This window comes from Sminthopsis crassicaudata, chromosome 4 (assembly GCF_048593235.1).
Source record: "Sminthopsis crassicaudata isolate SCR6 chromosome 4, ASM4859323v1, whole genome shotgun sequence".
Taxonomy (NCBI): Eukaryota; Metazoa; Chordata; class Mammalia; order Dasyuromorphia; family Dasyuridae; genus Sminthopsis; species Sminthopsis crassicaudata.
In genome coordinates, this window is record NC_133620.1 from 30570015 (window position 1) to 30597563 (window position 27549).

Genomic DNA, 27549 nt, shown 5'->3' on the forward strand with positions numbered 1-27549 from the left:
TCCCACTTAACCAAATGTTTAATTGTCCCTATTTGCCCAAGAAGGGCAGAGGAGGGGGACAGGGGACAGGTATCTACAAGAGGGGGGAGGAGTAGCTACAGTGAGGGAAGATTGCTTGGGGTGGGGGGTGGGGGCAAGTAATAACTCAAAGGAGGAGGAGTGACTGTACTGGGGAGAAGGCTGGCGCAAGGATCCTCCCACCACTACCTGTACTCCATCTATACACTGGACTAAAAATATGATTCACTGAGGCTGGTCTGGTCTGAGAGCCCGGCAGGGCTCCCCCTTGCCGGAGGGGGTCAGCCTGTGTGTGTCCGTCCACCAGGGAGCCGTTGGACCAGCAGGGAGCATGGAGCCATCGGCTTTCAGGCCTCCTCTGCAGTAGCATCGATACCTGCGTAGGTGAAGTTTTCAAACAGCGCCATGTTCACGTAGGCCTGAGAGAGAAGGAGAGAGGGAGGTGGGGCATGAGAAGCCGCCCTCCGGGAGACATTCCTGCCGCCCCCCAGGAAGGCCCGGGCCACGGTCTGCATCCGCTAAAGGCCTGGGCTCCCTTCCAGCCCAGATTCCTTCATTCTGCCAAGGAGGCCCATCTGGGGATGGGACAGAGTCTAAGGAGAGAGCTGGAGAAAGATTAGCATTATGGGGAATCCTTATAATATTAATGAGGTAACTATTAACATAATTAAACGCCTGATAGCCTTCAACATAGACATTCACCGGTTGCTCACCAAGTCCTTGGGGACAAGATGGTAACACGGGGGGCTGGATGAGAAGACAGAAAGTCAGACAGAACTGAGGAAGCAGCTGTGACTGGGGGACGGGCTGAGGATTTCTGGGTCTGCGCCTGATCTGGTGCCGGTCAACTTTTATCAGGGCCTTGGCTGAAGGCCTGGAAAGGCTCATCGGGTGCACAGAAGGGTATGAGCTGGAGAGAGAGCTGACGCTCCAGAGGCAGAGCCAGATCCAAAGGTACTGACAGAGTCAGAGCCAGGATCCCAAGGTACTGACAGGCCTCGGAACCAAGCTGACTAAGGAGAGGAAGTGGCAAAAGAGAGGTTAGACAAAGGACTGAGCAGACAGAGCTGCTGCCCGGTACCAGATATCTGGGGGTGGGGGTGGGGGTGTGTGGATGGGGGTCGGGAGGGTTTCCCAATTTTGATGCAGGCGCGCACAGAATTTTATCATTTGAGAGCTGGAAGGGATGTCAGCAGCACTTGGTGCGACTTGTACATCAAAGAAAACTCCTGCACAGCCTACAGGCTTTGAGGATTTCTAAGGAGAGTTCACCACTTTTATGGGAGCCCCTTCCACGCTGGGACGGCTCTCAAGATTAGGGAGTTTTTCCTGACACTGCCTGAAGTGGGTTCCTTCTTTCTTCCTCCCTCTCTCCTTCCTTCTTTCCTTCCACTCTCCCTTCCCTCCCTCCTTCCCTTCTGTTTTCTCCTTCACCCTTTAATGATAGGCCTCCCTTCTTTTCCATTCTTCCTTCCCTCCCTTTTCTCTTCTTCATCCTTGAACAGACCTTCCTTTCTTCCTCTTCCTCTTCCTCCCCTACTCCTTCCTCCCTCCCTCCCTTCCTTCCTTCCTTCCACTCCTGTGGACTTACTACCCAGTGCCCCAGGTCCAAATCCTGGCTGTACCACTACTAGTAGATGACCTTGGACAAGTCACCCCCTCCCCCCAGCCCTTTTGTTCCTCTGTAGGATGAAGAAGCTGACTGAGGTTATCGCCTGACCCTTCTCAGGAGGTGGTCCTGTGAGAGGGATGGAGAACTAGGGGCTGCCCAGCTTCCCCCTTGAAGCTGCCACAGGGACAAGGGAGGGCCCTGAGACTGGGCCGCTCAGTGAACAGAGAGGCCGGCGCTGCTCTGAGCCTCAGTTGCTCAGCCCGGCTGGTACAGAATGGCAATGGGAGGTGGGTGGAGAGCCAGGTGGTCTTAAGGGCCCCATCTGCCTCTCTGTCATCCCCAGCACACACATCAGTAGAGGGGGAGTGGGTCAGACATTGCTTCTGAGAAGGTCCTGGAGTCAGTCAAGGAGGGGGAGGTAGGGGAGGCTCTGAGACCCCCAGCGGCCAGGATTCCATGGAGAAGGGGGTGCAGTGGGATAGCCTGGGTGGGCAGCAGGGGAGAACAGCTAAAGATAGGTCAGAACTGCTGCTGGGACTGCTGGTGAGCAGAGGTTCCAGAGCATTGTGAGTTCAAGGCCCCCATGGCTCTTCAGCTACTTCTCTGACTGGTCTTTCTCTGTTTCTGTAGACACCTTCCCCGTTCCTATAGTTCTTCAAAATCTGCAGAGCCCTTTTCCCATTTTACAGAGGAAAGAAACTGAGGCAGGCAGAGTGTGACTCGCCCAGTGTCCTGAGGCATGATTTGAACTCAGATTTTCCTGATTCCAAGTCAGCACTCTGCCTGATTTAACCCCTATCTGCCTCTTCTCTCCTTCGGCCCCTGACCTCAGGAGTCTAGCCCCGATTGTCCTGCTGAGTCCTAAAGTTCGGTACTAAATGGGATTCATTCCCCGCCCCCGCCCCAAGCCTGCCTCCCCTCCCAACGCCCCTAGTCCTGTCAGCAGCCCCACTGGGCCCTCATCTCTCCCTTTTCCCACAGTGGGGTCCCAGCTCTTGCTGAATTGCAGAATCACAGAGCTGGAAGAGACCTACGAAAGTCCGGGAGGTGGCAGCCCCTTCCCCAGTGGGCCCCAGCGGCCCCCTCTGCGCCACCCTTCTGGGCCAGAACCGCATTCTTCCCGTGACACTGGTCTGCTCATTCAGAATATCCATCAGAAACAGCAGCAGCTGCTGATCTGCCATTCAAGGCCTCCGTGAGCTCCAAGACCCAGACTAGTCGTCTCACCTTTTCTCACAGTTCTCCCCTTTGTCTATGGCTGTTGCTCTGCCGGCTGCTCTTGGGCTTTTTTCTCCCACCTCCAGCCCCAGGGCATCCCCATCTTGGCCTGGAACAGCTTCCAGCTCAGGAGGCACCTCCCCCCTCCCTGCTCTAACCATCTGCTCTCCTCTCCCTAAGCCATCAGGTCTTTCAACTGGAGCCAAGGGCCCGACTTCTGAGAGGAGCTGAAAAGCCCAGAGGTGACCGAGGAGGGCCCCAGCAGCCCCGGCTGCCATGATGCCAGAAATCACCTAACTTTCTCCTCCCCTTCTTGTGTTTTAGCCCCACTCTGTTCACTGGTTTCTATTCTGAGTTAAGACCCTCAGAGCTCCCCAGAGGGCTGTGGGCTCATGGGATGGAAGGGGAATGGGAGAGCCCAGAGCCCAGAACCTGGAACCTGCAGCCAGAGCCTGGAACCTGCAGCCAGAGCCTGGAACCTATAGCCAGAGCTTGGAACCTTCAGCCCAAAGCCTGGAATTTGCAGCCAGAGCCTGGAACCCACAGCCCAGAGCTGGGGCTTGTGACCTGTTCTCCAGGAGAAAGGGAGCCCAAGAAAGACAGGAGTGTAATAAAGCATCCTGGGCGTCTGGCAGCAAGGACAGGAAGCAGGCTGGGGTGAGGGGTGGTGCTGAAGGAGACAAAGGGGTTCCAGGTTCCCCTCCTGGGTCCGGCCCCAGGCTCTCACCTTCCTGGCCTCTAACATACGGCCCAGCTGTACAGAGATCTGCGCAAAGGGCGGCCTTTCGTAGGGACGATCCCTCCAACACTGGCGCATCAGCTCATACCTGCGGGGTGAAGGTCACCAGCCCTCAGACTGGGGGGCGTGGGACATGGCCCCCCCAGGATTGTGGAGTGCTTGTGTGAGGGGCATCTCTAAATGGCAGATGGGAGGTCCCTCAGATCTGGGGTGAGGGGGGTACCTCAGAGGGTTCCATTAACTCCCAGACCCAGGAGATGGGAGGTTAGAGGTCCTTGGGCCCTGGCAGGTGGGAGGTCCCTCAGTTCTGTGGATGGGGAACCACTAACCTCAAGCCCAGAGTGGACAGTGTGTGTGAGTGCGAGCCATCGCTGGCCCTGAGACTGGACAGTGAGTGGGAAGGCGTGGCCCCTCGGCCTGGGATGGGGGGAGCCTGGCTCAGTCTGAGGAACCAGAAGTTCCCGGACCCTCGAGTCCTGGACCATTTTCAGGCTCGGGAGCGGCCCAGCCCTGACTCAGCCATGGCCAGCACCCAGTCCAAAGGCCTGGGGCCTTGAGGGTGCGGGGAGATGGGGTGGGGCTTCACCTACACTTCGTCATCACAATTTCGGGGTTGCTCCATCCGGTAACCCTGAGGCAGCTTCTCGTAGAGCTCAGCACAAGTCATTCCGCAGTACGGCGTGCCCCCTGCAAGAAGAGGTCGGGCCCTGCAGTATCCCCCAGGCCAGTACTTTGGGGGGAGATCCAAGCAGGGGCCAGTTGAATGTCTGGGGCTCCCATGCTGGGGGGTGATACAGGGGCTGGAGATAGGTCTCCAAGGCAACAGGTTTGTTCTGGGGCCGGAGCGAGGGGGCTAGGGCGGTGATCCACCACAGGCTTTTGGGCCTGAGATGGGAGGGGGGCACATTAACGGGGGGGGAGCATTAATAGGAGGGGGGGTTTACCAAGGCTCACGATCTCCCAGAGCAGAACCCCGAAGGACCAACTGCAAGGACAAGACAGCAGCCTCGTTAAGCCTGGGTGAGGCAAGGTGGCCACACAAGGCTCGTCCCTGCCCTTTCCAGGACAGCAGCTGGGAACCACTGAGGGACAACAATGTCACAGTGTCCCAAAAGAACAATGGGCTGGGTGATGTCACAATGAGGCCTTCTCTCCTCCCGGCCTCTGGGCGAGGGAGGGGGGGCAGAGGGAGGGCGAGAATCCTGAGGAACCCCCCCTCCCCACCTCCTGGGGCAGCTCAGCACTCAGTCCCAGGGAGCGGCCAGCCTTCCCCAGCCCCCTGACCAGGCTCCCCCACTAGCCCCAAATGACCTCCCGCTTTTGACCCAGGATGTCTGCCAGGCTAAGGTCTGCTGAAGAAGCAAGGAGAAGGGACCGGGTCTATCCTCAGGGACTTCGGGCCCCCTAGGGCCCCCCTGGATCTCTATGCCCAGACCTGCCTGGGGCCCTTCCAGTCCCATCACGTCTCCCCTCTGGCATGCTCTCCCTGCCCCCTTCTCTCCTTACGCTCCCTCTGTGCCCTTTTTCCTCTCCCCCACCCCATCCCCCCTCTCCATCCCTCCCTTGTCACCCCTTTCTCTCCTCAGAGCCCGAGTCCTGGACCCACTTCTCCCCTGCCCTTCCTCACTCACACATCGCTCTTGGTGGTGTAGACGCTGTAGTTCAGAGACTCGATGGCCATCCAGCGCACAGGGAGCCGGCCCTGGGCCCGAGGAGAGACCAAAGGAGAGCGTCAGGACCCCCAAGGACAGAGGGAAGAGATGCATGTTGCGGGTACGAGGACTGGGGCAGTCCCAGGGACCCAGACTCACCATGGTCTTCTTCACGTAGACCTCCTCCCCCCGGGACAGGCCAAAGTCTGCAATCTTGGAGGCCAGATTCTCCCCCACGAGCACATTCCGGGCTGCCAGATCCCTGTGGATGAACTTTAGGGAAAAGAACACTGTGGGTCCAGGGAGAGGGCAGAGGGGCACAGGGCATGGGGGCATTGTGCCAGGTGTGAGAGGAGAGGGCACAGGGCATGGGGTTCACTTGCCCGTCTAGGAATGAGAACAGGGCCTTGTTTGGATTCTGATGGCACAGAATGAGTACAAATAGCAATCGTTTCTGTTTTGGCCAGAAACCACGTAAAAGAGGACATTCTTCATCTCATTTTCCCCTAGCCTTAATCGCTGATTGAGCACTGCCCCAGACAAACAGGCCTGGGAAAGACCTTAACTTAAATAGGCCAAGGGCTCCCGCTGCAGCCAGGACCAGCTCCTGTCTTTCTGATCTCTATGGGGCCACAGGAACTACATGGCTCTGGAGAGGAAACTGAGGCAGGTGCCCTTGCACAGCCCTCCCTCCCTCCACTCCAATTCACTAGCATGTCATGGTATCACATCCCCAATGTCATGGTCCTCTTTGAGAATGAAGGACAAACAATAACTTGTAAATAGTAGTTGCCCCACTGGGGACCCAACTAGTCATATGCTTACCTTCCTCCCTCCCTTCCTTCCTTCCTCCCTCCCTCTCTTTCCTTCCTTCCTTCCTTCCCTCCCTCCTTCCTTCCTTCCCTTCCTTCCTTCCTTCCTTCCTTCCTTCCTTCCTTCCTTCCTTCCTTCCTTCCTTCCTTCCTTCCTTCCTTCCTTCCTTCCTTCCTTCCTTCCTTCCTTCCTTCCCTCTCTCTCTTTCCTTCCTTCCTTCCTTCCCTCCCTCCTTCCTTCCTTCTATTTCTTCCTTCCTTCCTTCCTTCCTTCCTTCCTTCCTTCCTTCCTTCCTTCCTTCCTTCTTTCCTTCCTTCCTTCCTTCCTCCTCCCTCCTTCCCTCCCTCTCCCTCTGTCTATATAGAGAACAATACCCTTACCTACTGGTATTCTGTCCAAAGGAATATAAATTCTCCCTGCTGAAATCTACATGAAGGACAAATAACAATAGTCCACTCAGTGCAGAAGGGAAACTGAGGCAGGTGCCCTTGCACATGAAGGACAAATAACAATAGTACTCAGTGCAGTGCTTGATACTATTATTGATTCACTATTAATCTTACTTGATTTTCTTTTTTTCTTTTTTTTTTTTTTTTTTTATTCTTTACCCAGTGGCCAAAACTGTTAAAAGCACCGGTTTGTTGGACCTTGTTGTTCCTCTGCTCAAGAAATTTCAATGGCTCCCTATTGCTTCTAGAATAAATTGCCAGCCTGGCCTTTAAGACCATTGTCCACAATCTCTCCCCCCTTCCCCAAATTCGATTTTCCCTTATTCCCTTTCATAGAGTCTCAGCTCTAGTAGAAATGCAAAGCTTACTGAGTATTCTCCAAAGAGGAGACATTGCACGCCTCCTTTCCTCCATGTTTTTTAAAAGTTTCACAGACGTCCCGACCCTAGCTTCTCATAATCCTCACCTCCCTTTAAGGGCTCAGCTCAGATGCCCCATTGTCAGTGATACCCTCCCTCACCCCAGTCCTTGCCCCCACCTAGGACTCGGGCTCCCAGGATTTGTCTCGGAAATGGTGGCCAAGCCCTTCCCAGCCCCAACCCCATCAGAGTCTAAGTTCCCGGAGGGCAGCGACAGAATGAGCCTGGTCTGGATGAGATTTAGGGAGCTGGGAACGTTTGCCTGGCCAGAGGCTTAGGGGCTTTGACCCCCACCTGCTCACCCGAGCCAGGCAGGCTCAAAGGCTGTGCTAGGGAGCTCACCTGTGGCGTGATCCTGAACAGACTGATAGTGGAAGCTGATAGTGGAAGTTAGTGAAGGGAGCGGCCATTATTAGAGCTGAGGGAAGCCCGAACACAGAACCCTAGGACGTGAAACCCTTCTACATTTGGGCTTCTTCCGGAAGCAAAGATTGGGTATTGAGGAGAAGTTGGGCGGGCTGCCGGAGCGGCTACTCCCGGGCTTCCCAAATGGAGGAAAGAAATGTACCCAGAAGGAACTAAGGAGAAAAGGGGAGAAGTAGGAATATGCCCAGTGGAGGAAGAAAGGAAGAAGGGAAACTGAGTCACTGGAGACAAGAGTTAGGCAAGAGGTTTCCCCTGGGGAACTCAAGGAACTGGATCTTAAAAAGAGGAAGCTGCTTCCTGGGCATGTACACAGCAGGTACTTAATAAATGCTTGCCACTTGAGCTCCCCAGTTTCATCGCCTGGGGCGCCGTCCCCCTTCCCCCAGCCCCCCACGGGAAGCACCTGCTTCTCACTCAGGTACTGCATGCCCTTGGACACGTCACTGGCGAAGCGCAGGAGTTGTTGGGACGTGAGCGTGGAGGCCGTGCCGTGCTCATGTGCGAAGGCCGGGTCCGTCTCCAGCACTCGGCTCTTTCGAAGGAAGTCCAGCAGGTTCCCGTAAGGTGCATACTCTATGGCGATGTACAGGTATCCTGGGGAGGACGTGGGAGGAACGTCAGGTTGGGCGGTGGGCTCCGGCTCTGGGAGCATGGTGGGAAGGGGACTCACCTCGGTTCTCACAGGCTCCCAGCAGGTTGATAATATTCGGGTGATGTCCGAGCTTACACAGCACCTCCAGCTCTCCGGCAAAATCACGGTGGTCGTTCTCGGAGGCAAACTCTGGACCCAGCGGGAACCAGTATCAGAATTGAGGGGACCACTGGTGTCCCAGGATTAGGTTTGGGGTTGGGATGTAGCTTGGGCCTGGAGTGAGTTTGATTAAGGGATAGGATGGGGGGTGGGGGGGTCAGACACTAGGGCAGTCACAGGTCTACTGCAGCCGGGAGGTCAGAGGTCAGGGGATCAAGGTTTGGAGCCAGGGTAGGAGCTCAGGTTCGCTAAGTTCACGAGGGACACTGGGGCCTGAAGCTAGAACAGGGCTGGGACCTTTGAGCATCTTGACAGCCGCATTCATCTGGAGCCCATCCTTCTTGATCATGGCTCGAAGAACCTGGCCGAAGTTCCCCTCCCCAATGAGGTCCTCAAAGGTGATGTCTTCCCACTCCAGCACAGGGTAACTCAAAGGCTCCAGCTGAGGCTTTGGACGGCGGGTCAGGGTCAGAGTCCCAGAGCTGAACTGAAGAACTGTCTCTTCTCCCTTTGGGACAGAACAGACATCACTCACATGGCAGGAGAGGAACAGGGCAGCCATCAGCCTACACCCGGAGCCACTGTGAACAGCGGACACCATGGGCAGAGATAACTAAGACATGCTGCCAGCTCATGGCCCCCTCCCGGAGAGATCGGCCTGAGAATCCCCATCTAACGCCTGAGAGAGGGCAGAGCCCTTAGCTCTGAGGCAGCCAGACCTTCTCTGGCCCAGGACCTCCTTCCTGACTCCCAGCCTAAGCCGGCCTCCTTCCAGAGCCCCCCGTCACCCGCCACGCTGATTCCCCTTCCGTACGACAGTCCTTCAAAGACCCGGAGACGTCTCTCGTCGAGCGCCCACTCCATGAGGGCAGATGTGCCCAGTTCCTACAAATACCCTCGAGGGGAAGGACTCCGAGCCTTCCCCACGTGGACATCTGGACATCCCCAGGTCAGCAAGGGTCTTCCTCTGGACTGTGCTCCCGGAACTGAGCACAACACCCCATGCCTCAAGTTGATGTTTAACCAGGGCAGGACTGACCTGCTCCCTCTTTCTTCCTGAACCGAGGGCCTCTCAATGTCACTCCCTTTGCCTTCTTGGCCACCATCTCCCACTCATATCAATTCTCTCCACCCCCTGGGGAATTTTCAGCTTTGTGTCATCAGGGAGATTGATGGCTCTTCCACCTAAGCCTTTTATATGGATCTACATCCACGGCCAAAACGTTCCATGGGACAGGACCCAAGACAACCCGAGGGCAAGTCGCCATGTTGACTTGGGTTTATTGATGGCTTATTCTTTAAGTTCCACTGGTCCACTGATCTGGAATCTGCCTGATTGCCCTTATCTCTTGACAGAATAACAAGATACTTTATCAAGCCTTGCTAGAATACAGGTGAGATCCTATCTAGGCCATGCTCCCCATCTATCAGCCTGGGGCTGCTGCCAGGAAGGGAAATGTGGCTGGCCCAGCATGGTCGCTCATGGCAAGGCCTGGCTCTTCAGGTCCCTGCTTCTCTCTTGTAGGCAGCCCTTGGTTCAGAGCGGCCGGATGGCCTGTGAGGTCACCCGCCTCCTTGTCCCAGGGACACTGCCCAGCCACGGCCAGTATTTGGCAAAACATGGAAACCAGGCTTTCAAGGCTGGGGCTGCCGATCGGGCCCTTCTTGGCTTACTATCCCTCCCATCTCCAGCATCAAATGCAAATTTCTCTGTTTGGCATTTAACGTTCTTTACAGCTAGGCCCCTTCCTGCTTTTCCGGTTCTGTGCTTTCCTCCCCTCCCCCCCGCTCCACAGTCCAGCCCAGTCGGCCCTTCTGAACCTCACATGTGAACTCTGAAGGGGTTCCCCTGAAGCTGTCTTTGAGGGCACCCAAACCCCGGGCGCCTGGCATTCAAGGCCTTCCACAATCTATCGGTGCTCTTCTCCCCTACACCTCCTGGTCTGAAGGGACACAGAAGGAGCCCTATGATGAGAGGGACCCGCCAGGCTGGAGACAGACCTCGAGGGCTAAGACAAGTCTGGCCCAGCCTGGTACCAGGCTCCTCCGATACCCATGGACAGAGGAACAGAGCCCTGTGTGAAGGCGTGTGTTCATGTAGGACCCCCCCGGCCCTGAGGGCAGCAACGAGCCACACCAAAGGAGGGACCCCAACACACACAGACAACCCCTCCCTGCTGCATGGAGCCCCATCCTGGAGTCACGGAGCCCGGGCCACTGACCGAGCCTGACTGGTAGGTGAAGGTCCGTCTTCGATGGAGGCAGCTTTTGCGGATGCAGACCAGGGCCAGCAGCGCAGCCAGAATGGTGAGGCACGTGGCTGAAACGGAGCCCACGATGGCCAGCACCAGCTGTTGGTCCAGGCTGGGACTTGCTGTCCGGCTCTGCTGGGCGGGGCCCTCGCTCTCCAGTCCTGGGAAGGTGGCAAGGAGGAAGATGACCCGAGGCTAGCCAGGAGAATTCTGGGGAAGGTATCTTCCCCAGCTGTGGCTCCCCTTAGAGAAGGCCCCCTCACCATTACCCAGCGTCGTTTCCTCTACTACTTCACTCCAAGCTCCTGGGCCCTGAGCACTGGCCCGAACCCGGAAATGATAGCACGTGCTAGCGTTGAGGCTCTGGATGACGGTGCTCTCCTCGGTTCCTTCCGTGTCCACCCACAGGGGCTCCCCAGATCCTCCAACTGCCTGCAGCTCCACGATGTACTTGGCAATGGCTCCAACGTCCTCTGGACGTTGCCAGGTCAGCCGGATGGCTGAGTCTGACAGGGCCTCAGCCTGGAGCTGCCTTGGAGCTGGGGGTCCTAGGGGAGTCAGGGGGAAAGGGCAGTGAGGGACTGGTGCCCTCCGGCCTTCCCAAATCCCCCAGACCCCGGGCCCACCACCTCCCAGCTTCCTTGAAAACCCTCCCTTCCCCCACTTCCTGTACCAGTGGGGGGCAGGAGCACGCGTGTTGGTGGGGAAGCGGGGCCCAGGCGCGTGCAATGGTAGAGCCGCACTTCCAGTAAGTAGAAGGTGCCGGGCACAAGGCCATTCAGATTAGTGGAGCGTGCTTGGGCAGAGGTGATGTTCTTGCGCAGTTCATGACCCCGTTCTGGGTCCCGCAGGTGTAATAGGAAACCGTCTCCCACCAGGGGACCGGGCACGGCAGGCAAGGACCAGGTCACTCGGATCCGGTCTGGGGTCTCCACATGCCAGTCCTCCAGATGGGGCCGCAACTTGGGCTCTGCAGTCAGAGGTCAAGGGCCAAAGGAGGGAGGAAGGATCACAAACCATTCCTGGCTGTAGCCTTTATGGGTCAGGGGTCTGCCACACTAAGTATTGTCCCTTCCCCCAGGAATGGGCAGGAATCTCACCAAGGCAGTCAGTGGCCATGATGGAGGGTGACCCCCAGGCCCCCTCACCCCCCTCTCCTGGGCGACTCAACTGCACCAGAACACTGTACCCCGTCTGAGGTCGGAGGTTCATGAGGGTCACGTTCTCGCTGGGGTCCACTGCAGGAAGGGTAGACAAGCAAAGAGAAGGGAATACAGGAAGAAGAGGGAGGCTCCCATGGGGCACAGAGTGGATGAGGGAGAAATGGCCGTTAGCCACCCCAGAGCCTCCTTCCCCCCCCAAGCCTTCTCATTCTCCCTCTTTCCCTTCCCCTTTGCTCACTCACCCACAATTGTGGACCAGGCTGCAGAGCTATCCTGAGGCCGGTAGCGAAGGCGCACCGATGAGATGGGCCCATCCCCTGAGAACGGCACTAGTGGGGAGACCACGAGTTGGCGACTGAGGCGGGCCAGGAGCTTAGGAGGGGCCAGGGGCACCGGGGGAACTGGAAAGCGGAGGATATGCAATGAAGATCTGAGGTCCTCTGGGACTCTGCTGCATGTGCCCCAGGTGCAGGATCCAAGCCTGCCTCCCTGCAGACTGTTCATTGAATGCATGGAGTGGTACCGGGGCTGTGGGAAAAGCTCGGGACCCCACGCTCAGGGCGGAAGACTCAGGTCCTTCCTTCCAGGTGCTCCACAGCTCACATCCCTTGGGCCTCAGTTGGGTCAGATGCCCAGATCTCCTCCAGCTTTGGGTCCCCAGTTCTGTTAAACTCCTAAGACCATATGCAAGGGAGCTGTGGACTTCCCAAATAGTACAGTGCAGCTGGTGGAAAGAGGGCAGTATGACCATCAAGGACTTCTATAACTGAAAATCACCTTAAATGTTATTTTATCTGGTCTTCCTAAAGCACGACCTTTCCAATGACCTTCCAGCCCTTGCCTAAAGACCTCTGGTAGCTGGCACTCAGTGTCCTATGAAGCGGTCCTTTTCCCTCAGGGCAGCTCTCATCATTAAGGTTTTGTCTTCTAATATCAGACTTCAATCTCTTTCTTGAACTTCCACCCATTATTCTGCTTTCTGTCTCTGGGACCATGCAGAGCAAAAATTACTGACAAGGGAGGCAGGGAGGAAGCCAAAGGGCCTGCCTTCTGGTTCACTACAAAGGCATGATTTTTAATTTCAGCAGCAATCCTTTGAATGTTGTTAGGACTCTCCATTGCTGGTCCAAGCCTCCTCCTCCCCACTCCTCAGTAGGGAAGTAGTATCCTGGAGGCCACCCTCTTCCTACCTGGCACTCAGCCCAGGTCTCTGCCCCAGCTCCCTCCTCTCTTCCATTCTACAAGTCTCTCTTCATTGGCCCTTCCTGACCCATTTCTTCTCTGCTCCCATCTTTGAGGAAAAGGGGGTCACAGTCAGTCCTTCCTCAGTGGCTGTGCCCTGCCCTTCCGGTCTCCTCCAGAGGGTTGCTCTCTTCATGGTCCATCTCCCCATGTCCGACTGGCTCCTTTCCTGCCGCCCATCAATAAGCCTAGGTCTCTCTCCTCCTTAAACACCTATGATGGGACTCTGACATCTCCCCAAGATATTATCCTCTATCTCTCCACCCTTCCATGGACAAACTCCCCAGAATGGGGCATTGCCAGTCAATGTCTCCATTTCCTCCCTGCCCACCTTGACTTTCTGGCTTCCTAACTTCCTACCAGAAAGAAACCGCTCACTCCAAGGTCACTGCCAAGTTCAAGAGCCTCTTCCTGGTCTTGCTCTAAGAGTCCACACTAAACTGCCTCTTCTTAGCACACTGGCCCTCTCTTGCCCTCCTCTTTTTGTCAGATCATCCCAACTCTTCCAGTCAGTAGCCCGCTTCCTCCTGTCTCCCCAGGGCCCTGGTCTAGGTCCCCTTTTCTGTCTCCATCCTCTTTCTCATGATTTCCCATGGCTCAATCCTCTCTCTCGAAAGGCTTTTTAGGTCTCAACTGCCTCGCCCTGTCTTTCTGCTCTTGAGTACCTGGGGACAGTCTCTACCTAGATGTCTGCTTGGCTCTTCAAATTCATCGGGCTCAAATGAAACTCATATTGCTCTCAAATTGAATCCTCTTCCATGCTTCCCTATGGCTAGAGTTATGGGCTTGACCAGGTCACACGTCTGGTCAAAAATCTTCAGTAGCTCCCTACTGCCTTAAGAAAAAATATAGGGGCAGCTAGATGGCAAGATGAATGGGCTACCAGCTCAGAAGTTATGAGGATCTGAGTTCAAATCTAGCCTCAGACCCTGGGCAAGTAACTTAGCCCCAATTGTCTCCAAATAAAATAAAATACAAATATCATAGCCTGGCATTCAGAGCCCTCCCACACCCAGTTCCCATCTAGCTTTCCAGTGGTATGCCATAATTTTGTTAATCTATATTCCCATCAAACTTGCTTGCAAGCTATTTCCTGTCCAGGTGTCTCATTTCTATGACTTGACAGGAAGATATCCAAGTATGGATCATGCTCTGTCCTCACCATCATTTCCCAGAATCCTTAGTTTCCTACAAAGCTCAACCCATGAACTCCAAGCTGGTTAAGTCTTTGTAGATCTCAGGGTCTTTTGGCTTATCTAGGAGAAAATTCTGCCCCTTCAGGAGAATAGGAGCTCCCTGTGACCTTGTAGGCATGGCACCCGGCACAAAGGAAGCACTTAAGGCCTGAATGCCGGCTTCCATACAGCCCAGGGCAGAGGACATCTGCCTCCAGATGCCCTACATCACAAGAGCTTCTCTGGCTCCCTTCACACACTGATGATGCCTCTTGAACTGCAGACTAGTGAGACCCTCAGATTTTCTTCAAAATGATTGCTTTCCAACCATCCCCATTCTGCACATTTGGTAAGCAAGCCTTCTGAGCCCTCATCTAAAGCTTGGAGGGGGAGAACAATGAGGAGGCAAATGCAACTGTCCCTGTGGAGCCCAGGACAGTAGCTGAGGGAAATAAACAGCATTTTTATATCACTTTAAGGTCTATGATGCATTTTACAAACATTATCTCATTTGACGCTCACAGAAACCGTAATAGGCAGGTGCTATTATTATCCCCATTTTACAGATGAATGAATAAAGGTAAGCAGGGTTAAATGAATGTCTAAGGTCATAGAGCTAATAATGGTGATATTTAACTAGCATTTCCATAGCTCCCTCTATGTGCCAGGCACTGTGTTTAGGACTCTATAATCATTTCAACTTTAGGAGGTAGATGGTATTACTATTCTCATTTTATAATTGAGGAAACTGAGGTGGGACAGATTTCAGTGACTTTTCCAGGGCTACTTATCTACTGTCTGAGGATGGATCTGAAGAGCTCGGCAAGCCATCCCCTGCACCTCTGAGCTATCTGAATGGAGAAGGAGGTGTGTGGGATAAAACACCCCCTCCATCCCCCTCCCATAATAAAAAACCACATGACAGATTTAAAGAGATGCTGTGAACCCAGAACCAAGAACAGCTGGGAGGGACGGAGAACGCGAAGGAGAGGGACAACTCTGCTTTTGAGTCTGGGTACCCCGAGATAAAGAGAAGGAACTTGGGCAAAGGAGAAGTTTTGGGGAGCAGATGGTTAGTTGTTTGGGGTTGGATGAGTCTGAGCGACCAGATGTGTTGGCTGTGGGATCCTGGGTAAATCACTTAATATCTTTCCTGTCTCAGTTTCCCCCACTATAATATATTATGCACATAATATAATATATATATTCCCAGAAATGGGAAGATGCAAAGTTTTTAGCATAGTGATAGTAGCAAGATTAGAAGGTAATTAAGCATTAGAAAACACAATGAGCACTTAATAAATGCCTGTTCTCAGCTAGAAATGGGAAAACCTTGGGAGAAATCTGAGAGTGATCCTTCAAAGGGAGGAGGTCAGGAATAGCTAAAGACCTGGGGGTCTCCATCAGACAGATAATACTGGGAGGCCAAGTGACAGATAAAAGTTGAGGAGAAAGCCTTGAGCGGTGGGAGGGGGTGATCCTGTATAGGAGGATTAGAAGAACTGGAAAGAGAAATCAGGGGGAGAGACAAAGAAAGACAGAAGGAGGAGGAGGAAGAGGAGGAGGAGGAGGAAGAGAGAGGGACAGAAGGAAAGTCGGGCGAGACAGAGACACACAGAGAGAAAGAAATGGAGAGCCAGAGAGCCAGAGACAGAAAGTACTGAGGAGGGCATCTTATGGGCATCTTAGCAGAGATGAGACTGGAGGAAGGCTCCTGGCTTTGTTGCCTTCTCTGTTATTTTGTTGCTGTTTTTCAATCATATCTGATTCTTTGTAACCCCTTTAGATTCTCTTGGCAGAGGTATTGGAATCATTTGCCATTTCCTTCTCCAGAGCATTTTACAGATGAGGAAACTGACGCAAGCAGGGTTAAGTGACTTGCCCAGGGTCACACAGCTAGGAAATGTCTGACATCATATTGAACTCAGGACTTCCCAACTCTGGACTCAGTACTCTATCTGCTGCGCCATCTAGTGGCCCCCCTAGGTAGATATCATTACCTACCTAATGATATCTAAAACAACTTTCTGTAGAGTGGGATCAGAGCTTAAAACATGAGAAAAATACAGGTCAGGGCAAGGAACCAAATTCGACCTAGTGATATCACTGACGTTTGGAAGAAATCCTTGACTGGATTGGAGGGTGTGCCGTATTCAAAAGACACAAAGGGCAAAGGGAATTAATTATAAACTAAGATAGAGTAGTCATCTAAGCAAAGGCAGAACTAAGGGGGGAAGAGTAAGAACATTTGGGTGAAGGTCACAGGGGAGAAGATGAAAAGCCTGCTGATTATCTAGTTGGAAAAGGAAATCGAGGAGGAATCTGGGAAACATCAGGAACCTCGGGAGGCGGGCCAGAGCTGGGTTCTGTGACAGGACAAAGGATCCCCTGGAACAGGAGAAAAGGACTTTGGGAGGCTGACTGATGCATTCCAGAACTGAGGAGATTACAGTGTTTGTGTCTATGGAGAAAATAATCTAGAAGGAGAGGATATAAGCTGGAGGTGGATGGGATAATCTCTGACAAAAGGGAGAAGGCAGAACTGCTCTAATCTCATTTCTCTTTTCTCTGCAAAGCAAAAGGATTTTTAGATTGCAAGAGCCCAGCAAATGTGATTAAAAAGCTAAGAAAGGCAATGATAAGAGACCTTAGGGCTGGCTTGATGATGTTAAGACCCCCCCCTCTCCCCGGGCGCAGGGGAATGACACCTGTGTGTCTCCAAGTGGCAGGGGCCTGAAGAGCCCCTCTCCTGGAGGAGGGGCCACAGCACTGGAGAAGGGCAAAGGTCCGGATTTTTAGGAAAGGGACTGAATGTAAGTTCTGATTCTGGGAAACATTTTAGAATGGCTCCTTAAAGAGGTTCATAGGTATCTAGAAAAGGAAGCCGTGATCACAAAAAGCCAGCCTCACTTCAGCAAGGGCTGGTCATGCTCAAATCAGCCCATTTGCTTTTTTTGATCAAGGTCACTAAAGTGGCGGATCAGGATGGACTAAATATAGCATCTTTTCCACAAAGATGGCGACAAGGGGAAAAGAGGAAAATGAGGGGTTGGACGGGATGGCTGGGTATTAAGGTGGTGCCATAGTGCATACAGTGCCTGGCCTGGAATCTGGAGTTCAAAGGTAGCCTTAGTTACCAGCTGTGTGACCCTGGGCAAGTCACTTAACCCCGTTTGCCTCAGTTTTCTTGTTTGCAAAATGATCTGGAGAAAGAAATGGCAGTATCTTTGCCAGGGTCACCCAACAAAGCTCCTTTCAGCTCTGGATCCCTAAGGACAAGATTTTAATACAATCGGTATAGTATAGTATAGTATTGTATAGTACTGTGATACAGATTCAAAGCTGAAAGGCTGGGTTTAAAGAGTAATAATAATAATAATATAATTTTTTTGCTGAGGCAACTGCGGTTAAGTGACAGGGTCTCACAGCTAGGAACTGTTAGTGTCTGAGGCCACATTTGAACTCGGGTCCTCCTGCCTTGTGCTCCATCCACTGCTGCCCCCTAGCTGCCCCTGGGTACCACAATTTGAAGAGATGTTGATAAGCGGGTTATTGGCCAGAGGAAGACAATTGGGCCCAAGGACCTGGACTCTGACTAGAAAAGAGATTATTCCAGAGGATGTGAGAACTTTTCACTTAGGTTAAGGGCTGTCCAGGGGGAGACCCTCGCTCTGTCTGTCTCAAGGACAGCGCAGCACCCTCTCCAGAATGATGGGGGAGAGCTTAGGGATGAAGGGAAGGTGCTGTGGAAGGAAAGTCCCAAACCCAGTGGATGTGGCCTTCTTCCTGTTCTCTCCTGGCTCTATTCCTGCACCCCAGGCTTCTCGATCTCATTCTCCCTTCCCATCCCCCAGACACTCCCGCATCTCTAACCTTTGATGTTGACCTTGAAGCGCCTGCTGTCCTGACCGCCAGATGTAGACACTCGACACTCCCACAGGCCATTGTCCGTGAGGCTCACAGGCGGCACCTGGAACTCAGAAGTAGTCTTGTCCACCTCCATGATGGCCTTGGATGGCTGCGGGGGGTCGATGGGAGTTTGGTTAATGCGTAAGCAGAGTCTGACATGGACATCTCCTCCTTTTATAGATGAGGAACTGAGGCCCAGGAAAAAGAAATGACCGACCCAAACTCACGTGGGCAGTGCACGTCCTGAGTGGAGTTGGGTCCCCCGCCCCCAGAACCCTCTCAGGTTACCCCCTGCCCATGGTTCAGAAGATCAGTGGATGGGGTCAAGTGGGCCGGCCGTGAAGACAGTGGGTAAGGTGAGAGGTCATTAGGAGTGCTGACCATGAAGACAGTGCCGTCGGGCCTTCGCAGCTCCATGCTGCCCCGTACAGGGGGTGGATTCCCTGTGGCTGCACAGCTGACCACGGGTGTGGCCCCCATGTTGAAGTCCAGCTCTGAGGCCATATTCACGATTTCTGGGATTCGGTCTGGGAGCAGTGGAGGTACTTGTGGATGTGCGCACACGCATGTGTATGTAGCCGCTCAAGGACACGTATATGGGAAAATGTGCCAGGAGGCGGCAAATGCCCGTCCTGAGACTGGCCCGGGCTGAACCAGGTCAGTTCTCTGCCCTGTAGTCATGCCTGGAACCACCCTTGCCGCCACATCCCCCAAGGGCCCTTCCTTGCTCTGCCCTCCCTTCCCCGGTCCCTTGGTTCTCCTCCCCAGTCCTCCCACTCCCTGCAACATAAGCCTCTCCCAAACCTGATCTTTCGCAGTGCTCCCCATGCCATCCTGAGGGACAGACACAGCCACTAAAGCGGTCACAGGTGCCTCCATTCTGGCATCGACACTGCAGGTAACAGGAGGCCCCAAACCAGCCCGGGGCACAGGCTAAGGGGACAGAGAGGGCACAAGTTGGGGGACAGAGAGACTTCTGAGGGGACAGAGGGAAGAAGAGAGGGTCCCAGCTGGGGGCAGAGGGTCTCACACATGCTAGAGGGTTTCCTGTATTGCCCCTAAGGTAAGCTCCCTTGCTCCCTGCTAATACATCGTCTCGACCCTTTTAATCTGCCTAACACCCCTGCACAGACTGGCTTCTCAGCCTTGGTCCTGCTCTTCCCAGCGCATGGCCTGCAGCAACCTGTGAGGGCAAAGGGCAGGGGAAGGCCATCGGCCAGCAACATGGGCTTGTCAGGAGTCACCTACCTTCGTGGCACTGGTCGCCCCCCCAACCAGCCCCGCAGGAGCAGCCATAGGGGTCTGGGAGGCAGAAGGTGAGTCCTCGGCAGCCGGATGTGCCTGGACATTGCTGCTGGCAGCCTTGCCCAAACCGGCCCTCCCTGCAGGCTGGGAGAGGCAAGAGTAAGTCTGCTGCCCCAGGAAACGCTCTCAGAACCTCCTGGGACTTGGTCCCGGGGTCTCCCTGGAACATTTGGGGACCTGGATCTCTTGCTCCTGCCCTGGGCTCACATGATAGCCCCTTCCCTTAGCCCCCAGGAGCCCTGAGTACAGACCCCAGCCCTCCAGAATCCCTGTCACCCTGCTCCATGTGGGTCCCTTACCCTGCTCGCAGCGGGTGCCTGTGAAGCCGGGGGGGCATACACACTCGCCATTTTGGTCATGGCAAACGCCACCATGCAGGCAGCTGGGGCAGTCCTTGGTGCAGCCTGGCCCCCATCGCCCTGCGCTGCAGCCTGAGGGAGAGAAGTCACCGCCTGCCCTGCCTCCCGCCCCCAGACCCGTGCACATCAGCTTCCTCCTCCCCAGCCCTCCCCCAGCTGCCCCATTCCTGGCAGCTCTGACCTCGCACAATGACCCTGAAGAAGGCGCTGGCCAGGGGGTTGCCCTGCATGTAGGTGGCGCTGTAGATGCCCCCGCCAGAGGCCCGCAGGTTCGGAAGTACCATCCTGAATCGCCCATCCTGGGCCTCCTGCCAGTGCAGGGTATAGAAGTAGGAGCCTGGGGAGGGGGGAGGAAGAGGAGGACAGCCGTGGTATTGGGCCACTGTTTGAGTCCTTCACTCTGGCCAACTCCCTTAGCCCCAGGAGCAGGGGAGGCCTCTGGGGGTGCATTTGAAAAGGCCGGGGAGATTCCCAAGCTGGAGGAAGCCAGAGGGGACCCCGGACCACCTCTAGGCACACTGTAGCCCTGCCCACAGAAGGAGCTGCCTGGCCTGGGGAACCCTGGGGCAGGGGGCCCACGGGTGGCCTTGGCATTCTAGGCCTTCCAGACAGGTTGGTCTAATCCACCAGCCAAGGGAGGAAGGGCGGAAGAAAAAGTTTATTCTGAAGTCCCTGGGCAGCCTCCCCCCCCTCCCCCCCCCGGGGATCAGCCTGGCTCAGCCAGCTCCCCAGGGCAGAGGGTGGAAGGCAGCCTGGGCCAGAGGCCCTGACTCAGGGAGCAACAATAAGAGCTAGCTCCTGCAGTCAATGAGAAGTGGGAGGTGAGGTGGGGTGAGCTGCTCCCAGCATCCCACAGCCCGGGCACAAGCATTGAGGGGTCTTCACAACTGTAGGCCCCAGGATTATCGAGCAGAACTCAGACCTATGGAACTGGGGGGATTGAGGGGGGGTGGGTGGGGTACTTTCAGGTCAGTGAGAAAACAGGTGTGGACACGGGGGAGAGGGTGGCCCCACAGAGCTGAATGTGAGCAGGGAAGGGGCACCAGGAGGTAAATGGGAAAGGCTGTGACTGCGCCGTCCGAACTGTCCCAACCAGGGCTCAAGACACTGGAAGCACTCACAGGCTGGGCCAATGGAATGGAACGGACCCTGTTTGGCTCTCTGAGGCTCAGCTGTCCTACAGCCAAGTCAGGAGATGCCTCTCTGTCTCTGAATCTCTCTGTCTCTCTCCCTCTCTCCCCCCTCTCTTTCTCAGAGTTTCTTTGTCTCTGTCCTTCTCTCTCACTTAGTTTTCAACATTTACTTTTTTCCTGAGGCAATGGGGGTTAAGTGACTTGCCCAGGGTCACACAGCCAGGGAGTGTTACCTGTCTGAGATCACATTTGAACTCAGGTTCCCCGACTTCAGGGCTGGTGCTCTATCCACTGCACCACTTAGCTGCCCCTCAACATTCACTTTTACAAGATTTTGATTTCCAATTTTTTCCCTCCGTCCCCCTCCCCAAGATGGTGAGCAATGCAGGACAAAGTGGCGGATGAGTGTCGGGCCAGCCTTCGCAGGCTGCACAGGAGCCGTGAGCCAGCAGGATGCGGCACTGGAGCCTGCTTCCCTTGCTGGTGGCTGGGAGCCCTGCCCATCTCTCTGGCAGCCTCAGGCAGACCACCGGCCATCCCAGGCCCTGCCCCTCCCCTGCTCTGACCATCTCCAGCTGTTTGGGGCCGCTGTGCCCAGCTCTTCAACCTCTCTCAGCCCTGGCTCTCTTGGGTCACTGGGAAGCTGACAAGGCCAGACAGGGCCCTCTCCCACATGGCCGCTGCTCCCGGAAAAAGGAAACTGTCCTCTGGCCCACTGACCGCTTCCTTTTCCACCCCCAAGCCCTGGGGTTCCTGTTGCCTGGGCCTACACCTTTTTTTTTTTTTTTTTTTTTTTTTTTAAATAACACACTAGGCCTTCTCTTCTGCTTTCTTGCTCCCCCTCCCCTAGTCCCCCAGATCTGAGCGAGGGGCCCCCAAGACCCGATTCACAGAGGGTCAGGTCCTTCAGTGGGAGCTGCTCACATGGCGAGTGGGGGAAGTGGAGATGAGGATAGGGTCCAGCTTCTGGCCCGGAGAGGAAGCCTGGGCACTCCCAACTCTGGGACAAGGAAGGAGGAGCGGGCTTGGAGGAAGGTACATATGTAGGGGGCTATGGAGACATCCGCACTCAGCTAACAAGTGGGGTAGGAGGGAGGGTGCCAGAGTGCACGGAGTACCGGGCCTGGCATCAGGAGGACTCAACTTCCCCTCTGACACGTGTGACTCTGAGCAGGTCATTTTACCCTGTTTGACTCAGTTTCCTTATTTGTAAAAAAAAAAAAAAAAAAGAGATTATACCACCTATCTTCCAAGAATATTGTGAGGATAAAATGAGATAATATAGATAATATTCAATGTAAATTGTTATTAGCAGGGAGGAAAAAAAGGTATATATAGCAGGGAGTGATTAAAAAAAAAGCCATGGAGAGGCAGCTAGGTGGCGCAGTGGTTAGAACATCACCCCTGAAGTCAGGAGGACCTGAGTTCAAATCTGCTCTTAGATATGTCCTAGCTGTGTGACCCTGGGCAAGTCACTTAACCCCAATTGCCTCAGGAAAAAAAAAAATCCCTGGGGCCCTTCTTGCTCTCCCTCTACCCATCCCTCTTCCTGGGCTGCGGAGCTTTGCTGACTCCCTCTGTGCAGGTCTGAAATTCTCAGCTTCACCACCGTTGGCCATCCCCGTAACCTTTTTTGCATTGTTCTCCTCCCCCATCCTCAGCACCCACTCCCGGCTTCTCTTCCTCAGGCCCTCCTCCTGCTCTCCCCTGCCTCCCCTCCCACTTTTCTCTCCCCTCTATCCTGCTTCACTCGGCGGTTTCATCAGTCCCATGAATTCGATCATCTCTTTGCAGATGAGTCCAGATTCAACCTCTCTCCCAACCTTGGACATCTTGAGCCGGATATTCCACAGACGTCTTGAACTAGGCCCGAACAGGAGTAACTGTCACCTTTCTTGGTTCTTCTTTCTCCCTAACTTCCCTATTATTGTGGAGGTCATCGTTTTCCCAGGCCCTAAACTAGGGAGCATCCTCCCAGATCCAATCAGGTGTCAGCTGCCATTTTTCTGTTCTGTATTTCTGTATTTCCTTTGTTTCTGTCCTTGTTACATTTCTGGCCCAGGCCCCCTTCTCTACCAAAGCTGCCATTCGGGTCCAGGTCCTTATCACCTCACCTCTGGACTATTGCCCTAAACTGCTGCTGTCTCTGCCAAAAGTAGTTCTCCATTCTAAAGTCAGCTGTCAGACTGACCCTCCCAAAATGCAGACCTCTTATCTTTAGGCTCTGATCATCCCCCTTCCAGGGGCCTCTAGGACCTTGGCCAAGCTCTCAGCCCTTTGATTTTCTCCTTCCTCATGTGCCTAGAAATGTGCCCTAGGTCATGGGACCCCTTTCTACCACACTTTGATGCTGATGTTCAAGAGAAGCTGAGTTCTCTAAGAGTTACTGAGGAGTGACCTAGGACTAGACAAAGCTTGCTTCCAGCAGAGCAGGGCAGGAGATAGCACGGGGGGTGCGGTACATCTGGGTTTTAGCAAGGCTGACCCAAGGCCTCCTTGTGGACAAGCTGGGCAGGTGGGGCCTGGAAGACAGCACTGTTCAGGGGAGTGAGTGAGGAGAAGTCATTGGGTGTCTGGTGGAGGGTCCTGGGGGTGGGAGTCCCAGGCTACGTAGTGTGCTCGAAGGGACTCGAATAATGCTCCCTTGTCCAGTCTGCAGAGCACATGAGGCTGGGAAGGAGCGACCGGACTCACAGAGTCTGGACCCAACAGAGGTCTGCTCCCTCTGTCTGCATCTACAAGATCCCTGGGAGGAGTGGAGGGTCTGTGGAGGGAGGGGACCATTCAGGGCTGAGCATTAGGGGGACAGGTCCTGGGGAGCTGCGATTCTGGTATGCTCAAGGGCATGGGAGAAAAGGCTGCACATGGGAGAAAAGGCGGGAGAAAAGGTTGCACATGGGAGAAAAGGGGCTACACATGGGCTTCAATTCTCAGAGAAGCGAGAACAGAATGAGGGGTGTGTGAGTTTGTGAATGTGTGAGTGTGTACATGTGTGTTCATGTGTTTACATGTGTGTGTTGCTTGATTATTTCAGCTGTGTCCAACTCTTCAGGACCCCATTTGGGTTTTCCAGACAACGACACTGGCAGGGTTTGCCATTTGTTTCTCCAGCTTCTTTTACAGGAGAGATTAAGGCAAACAGGTAAGTGGCTCGCTCCACCGTGAGCAAGAGCTGGATTTGAACTCAGGAAGATGACCTGAATCCAGGCCTGGTGCTCTGCCAACTATGGTGCCACCTAGCAGTCTTAAGGGTGTGTGCTCATGCTTCTGCCCGTGAGTTTGTGTGCATTGGGCGTGTATAGGTGTGTGTATCTGTGTGCATGTGCATACGCTTGTGCACCTAGGTGGTATGTGCATGTGTGTGGCACACACTGTGACGTGTGCAGGTGGGTGACAGGCAGCATGCACATGTTTGGTTTGTGCGTGCAGGAGGTGTGGCTGGGAGTGCATGTGTGTCATGTATGTGCTGGGCATGTGCATGCATGGAGCATGTGTATTTGGTGTATGCATGCACGGAGCGAGGGTGTATTGTGCAGTTTATGCATGTATGTATTAGGTTGTGCATGTGGGGGCATTATGGTACACTGTGTGCACATGCAGGAGGTGTGGCTGGGTGTGCATCTGCGCTACATGTGTATTTTGTATGTGCATGCATGAGGTACTGTGGGTATATTGTGCATGTGCATGCCTGGGGTGTGGCTGGGTGTGCATTATATGCATGCATATATGTATTAGGCTGCACATTCATGGATATGTAGGTGCAGTGTATGCTTGGTATGTGCATGTGTGAGACATGGCTGGGTGTGCATGCATGTTATATACATGTATTTTATATGTGCACACTGGTAGAAGGCATTCCCAAGAAGCTGCTCTGGCTGATGCAGGACTGTGTCCCAAGGCACCGAGGGGGAAGGACAATGGCCCAGGCAGTGAGCTTCAGAGGGGGCCTGGTGTCTTTCTGACCACCACACTCTGCTGCTTGTGACAAGATCTGATGGCTGTCTCACGGCCCCCGCCAGCTACTTGGGCAGATGCCAGTCCTCTCACCAGCCCTGCTTTGTGGGTAAGACTGTGAGGCTCAGGCAGGTACCCAGAGGCTGGGAGGTGGAGCTGGGCCTCCACCCAAGGCCAAAGGCCCGGGACTGGTGAAGCCGGAGTGAAGCAGGGGTGGTGGTGGTGGTGGGGGAGATGGGGAATGGGGAGGTCCAAACATGAGGTGAAAGTAAGGGCAAAGGCCGTGGGCAACTGGGGCACAGGCTGGGTGGGCTGGGTTGTTGCTATGGCGGCCCCGCAGAGGAGGCAGTGTGCTCATGGCCTGAGTCTGGCCTGTTCTGGGAGGTTGTCCAGAGGCACAGGTGAGGAGGGATTGGAAAGGAAGACTGGTTTCTGAGAGATGGGGGCAGAGAGGATGTCTCAAAGTGGCAAAGGGGGCAAGAGGCTTCCCATCCTTCCTCTCAGCTGTGCGCATGTGCGTGTGCGTGTGATTGTGTATGTGATTGTGTATATGCATGTATGATATTGTGTGTATGCATTTGTGATTGTGTGCGTATGTGTTTGTGATTGTGTGTGCATGTGTGATGTGTGACTGTGTGTGTGACTGTGTGTGCATGTATGTGTGAGTGTGTGAGTTCATGTGCGTGTCTGTGTCTGAGAGTGTATGTATGTGTGCATGTGTGTGTGAGTGTGTGCGCTGAAGCCGGGTCAGGCTCCTAGAACAGCCCACCCTGACAAATCTCCTCCTCAGCACCTGGCTCAGAATCCTTTTCCTCTGCAACCCTCCGCACTCAGCAGGGCCAGCCCCAGTGCCACCTCCCCTATGAAGCCATTCCTGATTGCCCCACTGGGACTCCTCCTCCCCCTCTCCTCTCAGCCTGGCAAGCCTGTGATGGCAACTCGGCTCTCCTCAAACCCTTTTCTGGAGGCTGGTGACCTGAATCCAGTTCCTGTTCAATGATGAGCTGATTGATGTATCCCCCAGCCCCCTTCCCATCCCACCTCAGTGCCCAGCAGATGACAAGGGTCAGGAAGAATCTGCTGGGGCAACTGCCTGCTCTCCAGGTGTCCCCAAGCAAGCGCCTAAGTGTGGGGAGCCCTGCCCTCGGGGAACCGTCTCTCCAGCTTGGCTGAAAGGGAACACAGCTGGACAGGGCAAAGGATACCCACTGTGGAGGGCCTTGGATGCCGGGCCACAATTAGCCCCACTAGGGAGCTCCTGAGAGGGTGAACACTCTGGAACGTCTGCCTGGGAGGGCCGTGGTGTGTCTATGCGGGCAGGGAGGGCTCAGACTCACCGTTACTCTTCCAGATCACATCTTCTTGTTTTTCCATGTGGATTCGCGCAGACAGCACAGCTGTGTCACCCACATTCACGGTGTGAGTCACCTTGTCTGGGAGCAGGTGGGCTGGGAGCCCAGAAGGAGGTCAGGGGGCAGGTGAGGCCGGTGTCGGCCCCAAGCCCCCGTTTCGCCCCTCTCCACGCTTCCCGTCCCGGCTTACCCCCAGGACTATTGTGTACGTAGATCACACGTGTGCGCCGGGACCCGCTTCCACCGATGCAGGAAAATATGCCAACCAGGTCAGAGGGCTGGGAGAAGCCCCGGAGGGTGATGTGGCGTGATCCATTTCTTGTAGAGTGGAAGGGCTGGCGAGGTGGGAAAGCCCGAACGATTCGGTCATCCTTTTCCAGAAGCAGGGGAGGGTCGCGCACATCTAGGTCCCTGTCTGCCCCAGATTCTCCAGACACACAGGTCAGAAAAAAGCGCTGGGGGTCTGTGAGGCGAAGGTCCGCCAGCAGCGTGAGGTCCATAGCTGCCCCTGGGATTGGAGAGAGGAGACTGACCCCCAATCCCGCCCTAGGGGCCCACTACCTACATCTGCCAGTCCCTTCCTGGCCACATCCAACCCTAACCTCGGCCTCTCCGCCTCGGGCCCGGTTGGACACCAGACCCCATGATCCCCCTTGACCCAGTGCCATCCTCAGCTTCTGGGTACCCAGCCACAGCTGAGCCCATGGGGGGCAAAAATAGCCTTGAGGTTTGGCGCTGGAGGCACAACTTACCAACTTGGAAGCTGAGAAGGAAGAGGAGGAGGAGGAGGAGGAGGAGGAGAGGGCCGCCTTGGCCCATGGCCCAGGGATGCTGGGGCCAGGCCCCTCAGGGCGGCTAGCGTGCCGCCCCACGATTTGCTTCTGGATTCGCGGCCTCTGGCCAGGTCCCCTGCGGTCACAGTGGGTTTCCGTGCTGGTCCAGGTTTCTGCCCATTAGTGTGGAGGGTCCACAGGACCGTGTGGGGAGAGTGCGAGCGCTGTTTGTATCAGTGAGCGTCCAGGCCTGGCAGTGAGCGTGTGCCCATGGGTGTTTGCAGCTCCCGTGCGTGTCCTTCCGCTGGTGTCGGGCTCGGTGTGTCCACAGAGCCCCAGGAGGAAATGAGCCAGCGGGGCTGGGGGTGGTAGTGCTGTGTGGGGGGGTGAGGGGCGGGGGAGGGAGGTTGGGAAGGGAGGGTCTGGAAGCTCCAGATCTGGGCTTCCCTTCCTTTCTCAGGATCCCTCCGTGCCCCCCATAGCTTGAGGGAAGGGGGTTATTTCCCCGGCTGCTTAGGACAACTGGGGGGGACCCCCAAGGCAGGGGGCACCATGGTGCCCCCCCTCCTCTGGCTCGCCACCCTGCCCCCTCCTAGCCCTCAGGCAGGAAAAGGAGGAAACAGGCTGGGCTTCCGACCATTCAGGCGGAGGGAAAGGGGCAGGGGCTAGGGCAGCGAGGGGGGAGGAGGGCCATTGTTCTGGCCCCGGAGGGGGCGGGCAGTCCTAGGAGAGCCCGCCCCCTGCGCCTAAGGGGGACGCACGGGGCATTCCTGCCAGGGGCCCCTCTCTCAGGTTGGCAGATCCCCCTCCCCCCGCTCATGGACACAGACACGCC

At 55.1% G+C, this 27549-nt stretch overlaps 1 protein-coding gene across 2 annotated transcripts; it reads right to left on the reverse strand.

The window, feature by feature from the left end:
- Positions 1 to 27302, reverse strand: TIE1 (tyrosine kinase with immunoglobulin like and EGF like domains 1). 2 transcript variants are annotated; one of them, XM_074266196.1, is made up of 23 exons: positions 26694 to 27302; positions 26132 to 26449; positions 25927 to 26037; positions 19684 to 19839; positions 19443 to 19574; positions 19087 to 19227; positions 18643 to 18771; positions 18220 to 18365; positions 17803 to 17947; positions 11755 to 11913; positions 11450 to 11587; positions 11023 to 11319; positions 10619 to 10897; positions 10320 to 10510; positions 8395 to 8605; positions 8017 to 8127; positions 7750 to 7940; positions 5399 to 5512; positions 5219 to 5289; positions 4532 to 4572; positions 4178 to 4274; positions 3576 to 3675; positions 1 to 437 (listed from the first exon to the last, which is right to left on the reverse strand). In XM_074266196.1, exons 1-23 carry the CDS (start codon positions 26758 to 26760, stop codon positions 366 to 368), a joined length of 3417 nt encoding a protein of 1138 aa, XP_074122297.1. In that variant the 5' UTR covers positions 26761 to 27302; the 3' UTR covers positions 1 to 365. The 2 variants fall into 2 exon arrangements, with proteins under 2 accessions (XP_074122297.1, XP_074122296.1); XM_074266195.1 differs by having other exon boundaries at positions 10613 to 10897.
- Positions 27303 to 27549: the final 247 nt, after the last annotated feature.

What these genes read in the sequence shown, in the direction of transcription:
- TIE1 (XM_074266195.1), bottom strand. Translation starts at nt 26,760, where the DNA reads ATGGGCCAAGGCGGCCCTCTCCTCCTCCTCCTCCTCCTCCTCCTCTTC. An exon ending in CCGACGGCACTGTCTTCATG is followed by an intron (nt 17,948 to 18,219) that starts GTCAGCACTCCT and finishes GACCCCCCGCAG; the next exon opens with CCATCCAAGGCCATCATGGA. An exon ending in GGAAACGACGCTGGGTAATG is followed by an intron (nt 10,511 to 10,612) that starts GTGAGGGGGCCT and finishes CCACCTTCCCAG; the next exon opens with GACTGGAGAGCGAGGGCCCC.